The sequence below is a fragment of the Episyrphus balteatus genome, chromosome 3 (assembly GCF_945859705.1).
Source record: "Episyrphus balteatus chromosome 3, idEpiBalt1.1, whole genome shotgun sequence".
Classification (NCBI taxonomy): Eukaryota; Metazoa; Arthropoda; class Insecta; order Diptera; family Syrphidae; genus Episyrphus; species Episyrphus balteatus.
The window spans coordinates 82,910,296-82,923,308 of record NC_079136.1 but is presented as its reverse complement, the minus strand read 5'-3'; the positions used below and the strand labels follow the sequence as shown (position 1 = coordinate 82,923,308).

General features: G+C 31.2%; 1 protein-coding gene across 8 annotated transcripts in view; it reads right to left on the bottom strand.

The window, feature by feature from the left end:
* The window catches only part of LOC129913661 (uncharacterized protein CG43427), a 111,771-nt gene that overhangs the window by 6,416 nt on the left and 92,342 nt on the right, over nt 1–13,013 (bottom strand). For 5 of the 8 annotated variants that reach the window (XM_055992440.1, XM_055992438.1, XM_055992439.1 and 2 more), the window contains one exon: nt 10,239–13,000. In XM_055992440.1, coding sequence (XP_055848415.1) covers nt 10,319–13,000 — 2,682 coding nt within the window. In that variant the 3' untranslated portion in view covers nt 10,239–10,318. Of the gene's footprint in view, nt 1–1,063; nt 1,977–10,238; nt 13,001–13,013 lie in introns of those variants that run through there. The other 3 variants (XM_055992446.1, XM_055992444.1, XM_055992445.1) reach the window with 2 other exon arrangements.

The following is a 13,013-nucleotide window of genomic DNA, read 5'->3' as shown; positions in this document are numbered from 1 at the left end:
CTGAAGGTTTTTCAGTTAAAAAAGAATCCATTAAGTCACACATTTTCTATGAGGAACAGCCGTTTTTCGGCAACTAGTTGCCTTTAAAGTGACGTAATTGGTCATTTGGAATTTCAAACATTGGGTTTAAGCCATAATTTTATTTCAAATCAATGGTGAATTTTTAAAAAACAGAATACAAGAAGACCATGAAAAAAAAGACGTCCTTTTAAATTAAACCCTTAAAACACAAGGCAAATCAACATTGGATTGAGCTGTGAGCCGGAAACGATTAAAGCTTTTTATTTATGCTCCCACTTCAAGATAATAAAGTGCTAAAATAAATACAAGGAAAGTCTGCTTTTCAAGTACCAACTTTAGTCTTCCCTTCTAACACCGTATTTGAAATGTAATATCTACGTACTATTTTCATTCCTATCATTATTCTTTAAGCTTTTCTATATAATTAATTACACACAAAAACGAAATGCGAAAAAAAAGAACAGTAAATACTCTAGAACCTAGATAAAATGAAATAGAGATTGCAATTTAATCGATAAATGCCTACTATCGAGTACTTTGCAATCATTTTTGCGAAGCCATTAAAATAACTTTGATAATAAAAATTGTATAGGTAGGTACCTTATCAATATATTATTTTCAAAAACCATTTCTCTAGCTATCCAAGGTTAGTTTTCTAGTTGAACTTATAAGTCCAAAACTTAAATGATTTTTTTTTCTATTTTTCATTTTTTTAAATAAACGATTTTATTTGTCGTCTTAATGTGCAACCATATGGTTTCTCTAAGTCACCTTTCACTTGTCACCTAAGTCAAATCAGTGCAACCCATACAATCTGGTTGCCTTCGATTAGATTTACTACACCAATTCCGTACATTATTGATTTCTCTTTTGTCTAACAAAATGAGTAAAAACAAAAACTGCAAAAAAAAATTTACTCCACAAGGGCTAAAGGTCTTCCCCAGCTCTAAATGGATTATTTGACATTCCAATTGCCACCCTCTCTCATTTTTTTAAGCCATTTCCACCCAACAACAAAAAATATTTATGTCAACATACTTACCAGCATCAGAATTGTCATAGAGGCCAGCTTTTATGCACAATTGCTTATCCAAACGCCTCTCTTCTTGTAATAATTGCACCATATCTGGAGGTGGTGCAACAGTCAGCTCCAAGAAACTATCATCAGATCCTTCGATTCCAAGGAAGCTGGATCGTTTATTACGAATTTCGTTTTTAATTCGCTTTGTCGAGTTCATTCGCATAATTGGCGGCACATTAGCCCCCCCATTGTCTGTCGTCACGCCGCCACGCGGAATAGTTTCGTAAGTGTTTGTACTGCTTCCACCAGCACTTCCGGTTTCGTCATCATCTGCATCTGCATCACTATCCGCGACATCCATAATTGGTGGTGGTGGTGGCTTCTCTTTTGGAGGTTGCAAATGCAATGGAATGCCAGCCGCACTATATTCATCTCCTCGGGCTGTACAAAACATTTCAATATTTTCGTACAATGGTATTGGTTTTTGTAGCTTTGGAACTTGGTACAGGGGCTCACAAGACTTTGGCACCTGATAATATGGTTCTTCTTCTACATCATCATCTTCGTCGATTTTAAGAGAAGAGCTACTTATGCTTGAACTATTGAAGATATCTCTTTCAATAATTGTTGTATTGGAGACTTTTTGAATAGTCTCCACTATAATAGCATCTGACGATGACGACGAGCTCAACAATGGCAACGGAGGTGGAGGTGGCAAATTATATATCATCCTATCATCTCGTTCAGCTCTCGCTGATGAGATATTCTCATAGATAGGTTCAACGCCTGGAGGAGAAATATTAGGCGTTTTTTCTGCTCCACTTTGTGCTTCTAAATGATTTGGACTTGATTTAACGCTGTTCTTTTCCATGTCGATAATTGTGTCCTCTTCTAAATCAATAGCTTGCAGGGCCAATTCAAGTGCTTCGTTTATCTAAAAATCACACATACAAACAAAAAAATATGTGAACCGAAAAAATCAATTAGTATCAAAGTAACTATAAAAAATTGACAAATAGTGTGAGATAAAAATGCGCATGCAATTTATAACAAGAACTCATGGCACAAAGCAAACATAAAAAAACAAAGTCACACAAAAACAAAATATTTATAACAATAGAGTAAAAAATATTTACTAGAAAAAACCAAGTGAAGAAGAATAAAAACAACGGTATGTTGCTCACTAAACGAGTGTAACGCATCAACTAAACGTTCAAAATAAACTTACTTTCTGCAGAGGTAAAATGTAGGCATATATTATTTTTAAAGCTAATTTGACCAGTAATCCCTTTGAATGGAACCCACAGGGTGTTTCGGTAGGTAGGAGAATGCGCGTAGAAAAAAATTCTAAGTGGAAACAAATTACAATTCTCAGTAAGTTTAACTCATTAAGAGCCACTATGGAAATATATTTCGGGGAATAAAGCTTAGGTACCCCAGAGTTTGTTTGAGAAATAAAGGGTACGTTATAAACTAAAACCTAGTTTTTAAGTGCTAGTTTACAATTTACGTATGTTTTCTCTGGACTCTGATAAGTGAGATTCTGGTGGAAAGTTTTGGTCGAGTTCTTATGCCAGGGTTTTACCAAAACATTGTTCGAAAAGAATTTGGGTGAAACATTTTTCTGCGACCGTTTTTTAAATTATAAAACCAAAAATGTAAAAAATGGATAATTCTGTTTTTTCTAAAAGTTGGATGTTGGTCTTATAAATAATGTGTTTGTGTTTTTCTTTAATAAAATGGAAAACATATTTTCAGGACACATAAAGCTATTGATCTATACAAAAATTATATTAAAGTTTGTTTAATTTCTTAAATAGAGCTTCTCAAAGTTGTGCATTCTGCATACATTTCTATTGGACTTGACCTGTTATTATTCTGAACGCTTCATTTCGCAAATAATATTCGTGAAACGGGGAATAGATTTCATATATTTAGACATATAATTAGACAGAATTGGTTTTTTGAGATAGGAGTAAAAAACATAACTTTACATTACTTGACTTTTTAGTTAATGAAGGACAATGTTGTTTTAAAAGTAGTTTAACTGATGTGGTAGTTTTAATCCCTGAGACATCTCAATACAACCAATAGATATTGGCCCATGTATTAAATTAATATTTAAACCAAATAAGGAGGGAATTTTTTGTAATCAAATAAAGGTTCACATTTTTGTTGTTGCAGCCTATAAGTTGCAATCCTCTACCTAAATAACAATGTTCCAAACTTCGGTAGAAATTTTGAGTGATGGAGCTATATAAAATTAACTTCTTTGGAGTTTCTTTGGGTCAGTAGCAAAATATGTGCATTTTGTTCCAAGCGAAGCAATCAACATTTATCATTTTTGTGAGTTCTTTACATTAGCTATGGTGAGATTTTTGTACATCATCTGTACACAATTTTGAGCACATGTACCTAATACAATTTACAATCAAAAATTTGTAATTATACTTTTTTTTGTACAAAATTGTAATTTTGTGTATGTATATAAAAATTTGTACGACACAATTTGCTAATAATTTTACAATTTTTGTGAAAAGTGCTTGTAGTTGGGGAAATAGGCCACAGTCTGCTTAAAAAAAGTTGTACGCATGAAATCATACTTTTAATAGTAAATTTAATTTTTCTGAATAACCGAATAAATATTAATTGAAATATGAATACCCAGTTAAACTTGCATACTAGGTAGTATCTAATTTATTAGAATTCTAGAAACGAACAAAAAGCATATTATCTAAAACAATACCTTATCGAGAGATCTTATGATTTTTTTAGAGACTTAGAATTTATTGAATGAAAGCGATTATTATAATACATTATGTGATGAAAATGGAAAACTTTGCAATAATATATATTTTATTTTAATACAGCTGTGAAAATTTGAATAGAGTGTATTAATATGAAATAGTCTGCCAACCATTTTTGGTTTGTGTCTACCTAGTGCCTATTTAAGTGGAAAATTGTAAAAATTTATTTAAAGAACTAAAAGTAACTTTTTGTTATCAATGTCAATTTGTTATCAGCTTTAGTATCAAAGTTCTTTATTTTTTGGGGGATTTTGTTTGTGATGTTTAAGATTGTAATAATAAAAGTGTTTGTTTATGTTATGAGGTTTTGATCGACTTTTTTTTAAGTTGTTAGAACACCTTAATGAGTCCATTAGGTCGCAATAACACTATCATCAAAAAAGAAAAGAAAAATGTTCAAGTTTATAGATTTACTATAAACAAAAATTACAGAAAAAAAAGGTTTTTAGCAATGTGTCATTTAAAGATTGTGTTTTGCATGTTTGACGATTTATGTATATTTAATTTTTATATTTTTTATCAATTTTTAAAATAACAAACTCGAATAAAGTCAAAAGTGGGATGACTTAATTTATCGAACGACAAGCTTTTGATCAGTTTTTTTTTCAAGCATCTACTTGTCTAATGTTAAAATTAGCAAGCTGCGTTCCTTTGGAAATATTTATCTACTTTATCTATTCCTCCAGGTCGCCTACTTACTGGCCTTCCGATACTAACAAAATACCAGACCTTATTGACTTTTTCGTAGCTAAAGGAATCAAACGAAATCACATTAGTGTCGAAGGTAATTATGACTTGTCATCAGATCATACTCCAGTGATTCTAACACTAAGTGAATCGGAAGTAATAGAAAAAAGTAATCCAAAGCTTGTAAATAAGAAAACAAACTGGAGTGATTTTAGAGAAAGGCTTTTAAGTTTTATAAATTTAAGATCTCCCATGGATACAATCGAGCAAATTGACCATGAAGTGGAACAATTTATTGCTGATGTGCAACAGGCCGCTGAAGAAAGTACTCCAACATTTTCTAATAGAAGACAAAATGAAATAAAATATCCTTTAGAGATAAGAGAGTTGATAATAGAGAAAAGAAGAGCTCGAAGAAAATGGCAAAATACCAAATTTCCAGATGATAAAACAACGTTTAACCGTATAAGCAACAATCTTAAAAAACAAATTTATAAATTCAAAAATGATTCACTCAGTACATTCCTAAAGAATTTAACGACTGATGCTTCAACCGATTTTTCGCTATGGAAAGCAGCCAAGCGCCTGAAAAGACCGCAGTTACTAAACTCTCCCTTGAAATCTCAAGATGGGAAATGGATCGGTAACCCAAAAGAAAAAGCTAACCTTTTCGCGGAGCATCTTGCGAATGTTTTTAAGCCATACCCAACAAACGCGGCTGAAAATAGCTTACAGCTTGTTGATAAGATAGAGGAAAGTGAAATACCAATTGTAAGATTAAAAGAAATAAAAAGTATGTGTTTACATCAACTATCAAATAAAAAATCACCAGGTTACGATCTTATTACTGCTCAGGTTATGAAAGAAATGCCTTTGAAAGCCTTCATAAAACTCCAATATATAATAAATGCATGCCTTAAGCAACGGTATGTCCCACACCATTGGAAAATTGCTGAAGTTATTGTCATACCCAAGCAAGGTAAGCCACCTACAGAAGTGACGTCTTACAGACCAATATCGCTTATACCAATTATGGCAAAAGTTTTTGAAAAACTGCTTCTGAAGAGACTTAGCAAAATTATAGAAGAAAGAAGGTTAATCCCAAATCATCAGTTTGGCTTTAGAAATAAACATTCCACGATAGACCAAGTTCATAGAATAACGGATGTAATAGAAAAAGCATTAGAAGAAAAACAAGTCTGTTCAGCTATTTTCTTAGATGTTGCTCAAGCCTTTGACAAGGTTTGGCATGAGGGACTTGAGTACAAACTGCAAAGGGATCTTCCCAGAGTGTACTATGAAATATTAAAATCGTACATCTCAGACCGATTGTTTAGAGTAAGGTACGATCAAGAATATTCGGAATTGAAGAAAATAGAAGCCGGTGTACCACAAGGAAGTGTCCTAGGTCCTACCCTGTATTTACTATACACAAGGGATATCCCAGTTGGGAATCACACCATAATGGCTACTTTTGCAGATGATACCGCAATTTTGGTACCCGAAAAATGTGTCTCTAGGGGAGCAGTAAAGCTGCAATATGCCGTCGACACAGTCAGAGATTGGACCGAAAAATGGCGTATCAAACTCAATGAAACAAAATCTTCACATATAAACTTTACAAATAAAAAGATAAACAATATTCCAATATTCATTAATAATCAAGCTGTACCTTATGCCAATACGGCCAAATACCTTGGAATGACTTTGGATGCAAAGCTAAAGTGGAAAGAGCACATCAAAAAGAAAAGAGAAGAACTAAACTTGAAATATAGAAAAATGTACTGGTTACTTGGTAACAACTCTGATTTATCAACCCAAAACAAAATAATGCTGTATAATCAAGTACTAAAGCCTGTTTGGACCTATGGTATCCAATTATGGGGCTGTACAAAGAAAACAAATACCGAAATCATCCAAAAATTCCAAAACAAAGTCCTTCGTGGAATAGTTAATGCACCTTGGTACATAAGAAATAGCGATCTACATCGTGACTTACAAATAGAAACGGTTACAGAAGTTGTTAAAAAATACGCTGTATCCCATAATCAGAGACTGCAATGTCATGCCAATTCTGAAATGGTATCCGTCTTGAATACTAGAAACCATGTTCGGAGATTAAGAAGAACCAAGCCTCATGAGCTTATGGTCTAAAAAAAACATGGGAAAGTATTAAAAGTTTAAACTTCCCCCAAAGTGATTTTACAAAGTTAAGAAAGAAAAATCTGATGTCGATCTCTCAAGATTGGTCCTGATAAAGAGGTGGTTTTAGTGGTTAAGAGTCCCACACTACTTGGTGTCGAATACTGCCAAGTGTCTTTTGAAGATTTCCTCCCGTCAAAAAAAAAAAAAAAAAAAAAAAAAACTTTTTAGTACTTAAAACTACTTTGATCTACTTTGCTATACTGAAAAAGTAGTTCAAAGCAGCTAAAAAGTAGATAAATATTTCCAAAGGAACGCAGCTATTAATAGCATTTTTAAGATCAACACTTATGTTTTTACACCTATGAAGCAGCGATGCTAACTGATTAATTTGTGTTTTCCAAATTGTTAAGGATGAAAGTTCTCTTGTGGATTTAATTATTTTTTTTTTTTAATATTGTAGAATGCATTTAAAACTAAAGGAAATAGGTAGTTAAAATTTATGAGTTTTTCTAACAAAAAATTTAACTATAATTAACTGGCATTTAAAAAAAAACTTTCGGAATATTTTTTTAGTACTTATAATCTATTTTTAAAATTTATATTATTTATATACTTAATTTTTTAATTTTTAATTTTTTTTATTGATAAAAAAATCATGCTATTGAAAAAAAATTGTTAATGCAAAAAAACAAACTATAGTACAAAATTGACTAAAATACATATCTTTTTTAAGAGGGGGGAAAATACTATAAAAATTAGGAATCTTACACACCAAAAACACTTGTCTCTTACCTTCTAAGGAATTAATTGTATTTTTTTTTTTTGTATTTAATATTAATATTTGATTTAATGCGTAAGACCATGATAAATAATTGAAAGTGTTTCAGGTTTGCATCTTATTATAGTGTAAATATCAACAGTTATAGCCACTTTTTGAAAAGCGCGTAGTAATATTATTGTATTATATTTCCTGTTTATGTATTTTAAGCGGCTTCCTTGTTTTTCTTTCATTTTTTTTTTTTGTAAATAATTTAAAGTGCATTAAAAACATTTATAGACTCTTAAAATTTCAAAATTGTAACTTTTTTTACTTATTATTTTTTTTTTTTTGATATTCTTGTTATCTCAGAATTATTTTAATGAACACATCGTTTAAAGAACAGCAAAGTAGACATATAATATTATTATACGAGATAGAACGAGTAGGTACATCCAGATCATAAATTATTGAAATATATGAATATAGCGATATCCTTTGAGGGAATATTTATTATGTTTTTATTTACTTTTATTTTACGTTGAGATGATTACATTAATTGTGGCTGTGTGATGAGAATTCAAAGAAAAAAGCAGAAACAGGTTAGCTTGGATATTTGATGATGAAAAATGTGTTAATTAGTTGTGAATTTTGAATTAATGTAATGAAATAACATAAATAAATTAATAACAAACAAGAGTAAAGTACTTGAGAAAATCATTTTTTTTTTTTTGTATTGAAACCAAGTTATTTTCAAAACCTATAAACAATTTTATTAGAGAGTCTGTTAATGCAATTAGGTATGTACATATGATCCTAATTTTCAATTTCTTTGACTTTCTAGCAATTCAAACTATTTGTTTTCAAAATTCCATAGCTCTACCCCTCAGCTCGAAAATTAATTAAAAAAATAAATTTTGTAGCACTACATGTCATAATATGCGGCACCCTATTAAGACGCAAGCCCTTGTCACTAACAACTGTCAATCATTTCTGTATGCGTGTCTTTTGTTCATAATTACCTATGTACATATATCAAAAAAAATTTTAAAATGATAAAAAAAAAAATCCTTTACAAGTTACAGCCCTTAACATTAATATTAAGTACTTCTGCATGGCAAATTTCCATTTCCCATATGATTAACATGGGAAAGATTGTGATTTTGAGTTAAAAATTTTATAACTGGTTCATCAAAAATGCTAGACAATCATTTTCTGGTATAAATTTGATCGCTCTACTAAAAAGCTCTTATTTAATTTTTTTTTAAATCTGTTTATGTTAAACAGATTGCTTTTTTTCACTAGCCATATTTGTTAGATTTCGGTAGATAGATGTTGACTTTGCGTTAAGTATCTTTGTTTTTTTTTTTTAATGTTTGTATTTGTGAAATATGAATGTTGTCTCGACAAGTAAAATCTTAAAATGTGAACTGAAATAAGGCATAAAATCTTAAAATATAAACTTAAATAAGGCATGTTTGTCTGTACGTGACTATAGATTTGTATGTAGGTACTTGAATAATAGAAAAGCCAAACTGCAAAATAAAACCAAGTTTAAAAATGGAATTGCTTTGGAATATCCTGAAAGTCTATAAGCGAATTGTGACTACGTCATGAGTTTTTCAAAGTCAAATAAGAAAAGTCACTTTTAAACGGGTAAAATTATCGAAAGATGGGTCATACAATTCTCTACACAAAATGTTTTCAAACGTTACTTTCTTCGACTGATCGTTTGAAAGATATTGTTATTTAAAAAAAAGTAAGTTGCCAAAAATATCAGTTTTTCGCTAATAAATTTCAGGGATAATGGTATAAAAATCTTACCATCTTTTTTAGCAATGGTATTAAATTAATATCACATTTCTATGTAAGTTGAAACCAATGTCATTTTTGTTTCAGAGTTTTCTTGACTCACAGTACTAATAGTGAGAGATTTTAACTAAACAATACATTGCATGGACCGATTCTAGAGCTATCAGCTTTTGAACTGCCCTTTTTGGTCCTCTGTTCGCGCACGCAACTTTGTTGCTCCGCTAAGGAAAAGGAAATCCAATTTTTGAGACACAATTTGTAGATTATTTAAAAGTCTACGGAAATTTATAATGTAATTTCTATGGTCATTTATATTTAAAATAGGATTAATTTTCCTTTTTTTCAAGAAGCAGCATAGTTCTAACAAAAGAATGGTGAAACTTACAGCTTCCCAATTGAAATGGGTTTCCTTATTTTTTTTAGAATCTTAGAGGTATTTTTCTAGGCTCGATTTGTAAGCTTTAACTTTACTAGATACAAAAACTATAAAAAGAAAGAATGTATCAATAACATTTTTTCAATAATACTAAAAATTTCACTAACTAATTAAAATTGCTCAAGTACTTTACAAGTATACCATGGTATTTTTTTCGTTTTTATATGATAATGATGAGAATATGATATAATGTATATATAAAAACATGATAATGAATGATAATAATAACATCAACTCTAAGACATTTTTGGAAAATAATTTAAATTTCATTTTATTTCATAAATCCAAAAAAATAAAAAAAAATTAAAATAAATAATAAAAATTTCGAAAACAAAACAAAAATAAACATTATATAATTTACATTAACAATGAAACAAAACAAAATAAATATTTTTATCTATAAATAATTTATATGTTAAACATATAATAATAATATACTTTAGATAACAAATAAAATAAAATAATTTTTTTTTCTTTAAACATTATAATAGATAACTGATTTTTATTGATAAATAGCTAGCAATATAATTTTAATTTAAAACTTTTGATATGTTTTATTATTTTTTTGAGTGTTGTTGACGTTCATTTGGTTTTTTTTTTGTAAAAAGTTTCCTAATTTTTCTTCTTAATATCTAAAGTTTAGCATCTTCTACAACTAGCTTTGAAATTTCCTCGTCAAGTATTTCATTAATTTCATCTGTTAGATTCAAATCTGAATCAGTTTGTTCAACAATAGCATCACTTGTGATTTTTTTAGTTATTTCAATATTAACACCATTATTTGGCGATGGTGTACTACGAGTATTTTTACTGGGACTACTACTATTACTGGTACTAGCACTGATCACATCAGAAGGGACATAAAACATTGAATTATCTACAGAAATTGGTTCAAATTCATCGGGCTGTTGGACAGTCTCTGGTTTCGATTGGAAATTCTTTTTCAGAAATTCGAAAATATTTTTCGGTTTTGAATTTTGTGTAGATTTGGTTTTAAGTTTTGGAGAACCATTCGATGGAACTGGAGGTGGTGCTGTTGTGGGTACAGCAGGAGGTGCTGCTGCTCCCCCTTCGTCGTTGGTTGTCGTTACTTTTATTTTCGTTTCGACAACCTCAACTCGGGCTATTAAAAAATTTGGGTTTTCAGCATTCCGACCTCCAAGAACCGGACTTAATGGTGGAGATGTAGATATATCTTCACAGGTTTTTTTCAAAATATCTGCATTGGTCTTTTGAAGAGCCAAACCAGGAGTGGACGGAGTTAGTGGGGTATTGGGACAGCAAGCATTTTTATCCACATCAATACATTCAGTTCGAATAAAATTCGGATCTGGCAAATCTTTAACATCGATTTTCAGACAAGGCTTTTCGCAAACAGGCTTTTGTCGTGAAAATGGGTCACGTCTTGCTGCTATCGGAGAACCCATTCTATTAGCAATTTCCATTAACGATGATTTATTCGGTGTTGGAGACTCTGGAGCGGATTTGAAAATCACTGTTATATCAGATGATGGTGAACTATCACCAGCACTCGAAACACTATCACGAACTAATGATTGTGGCGGTTTAATAGATTCTTTGATCAATTTATCTTCACAATTATCAACATTAATGCATGGAGTTCGTATAAAATTCGGATCAGGCAGATCCTTAACATCTAGTTTCGAGCATGGTACTTCAACAATTGATTCCTGTCGGATAAAACTATCCGATGGATGGGGAGTATTCAATTCACTGGGAGATTTTACAAGAGGAAGCTCATTTGTAGGATGCTTTGCAGGACGTTCAGCTGCTAAAAAGGATTGAAGAATATCCACACAGCTGTCTAAGGGAAGGGGACTCATTGGCTGAGGGGAATTCAATCCAAGATTTCGTGGTAAAGGAATAGGTTTAGTTTCTAGAGGTTTAATTTTTTGAGAAGATTCATTTGTTGCATGAGTATTCTCGATTTTAAGATTTGAAGGACTTTCAGGACCTTCTTTAATTATTTGAGGATTCTTTTCAATATTTACTTTTTCATCGACTTGAAAAGGTGTTGTTTCAAGATCTTTAATAAAATCATTCAAAGCAGATTGTTGGAAATCTTTTGATTGAACATTACAATTTTCATTTCTGGGCATTCTGGGTAGAACCTCGGGTGATTTCGGTTTTGCTGGCATATTCTTCGAATTGAAAATCTCTACCCGACCATTATTTTCAGAGTTTGAGACTACTTTAACACCACCAGATAAATTCTGATAAGATGCATTTATATTTTCATAAATTGGAGACTTTTGAGAAGAATTACTATCAGCAGATGGAGATGGAGTTCTATTCGAAATTGGTGAAGAAGGAACATTAATTTTTGTCATTGCCGATGGAGCTGAGTTTTTAAGCTTTCGCGAATTTTCTAGAAGATTTTCTTGAGTTGCTGCAGAAATACTATTCAATTGTTGAACTTGTGAAGAAACCGAAACAAATTTTGGAGGACTTTCAGAACTCTCGTGGGAAGGACTTGTTGGTGCTCTTATGAGAATTGGTGAAGAAGGAGAATTTGGATTTTGCTGCGTTGGAGCTTTTATGAGAATTGGTGAAGAAGGAGGATTCGGTTTCTGTTGTGTTTTCGAAATCAATATTTGATTTGGAGACTTATCAGAAATTGGGCCCTTTTGAGAGTCCGATGATATTTTATTCAGCTGCTGAATTTTAGAAGAAACCGAAGTTCTAACATATGAAGGATCTTCAGAGTCTTCGGCAATTGATAAGAAATTTGGAGATTTATTTTGACTATTGTCGATATTTAAAATAACATTTGAATCAGGTTCAGGAGATCTGGGACCAAATCGACTATTCGAAGAAATTTTCTTAAACATATTTACTTCTTCTACTTCGTTGGGTTTAATTATATCTTCAGTTTTTGAAATTTTAGTCAGATTTTTAGAAATATCTGCAACTTTAGACTTTTCTGTCGAAATCGATTTCTCCACATTCTCCTTAACCTTTATCGGTAATCGCTTAGGTGACATATTAGAACTTAAAGTATCAAGTTCTACTTCAACTTGATCTGATTTAACACTCTCTTTAACAATATCAATATCATTTTCATCATTAAATGCCAATTTAAACATTTTCAATAAATTCTGTGCATGATTTACTTCACAAACTTCATCATTATCATTATTTTTGGGGTTGACGACGACATCAACTTTACCAACGCCACCACCATCATCAACACCACCACCACCAACAACAACATCATCATGATTATGATCATCATTAACAACAACTGGCTTATCCACCAAACTAACTACGGTTGGAGTGTTTAGATTTTTTAACTGTAAAAAACTT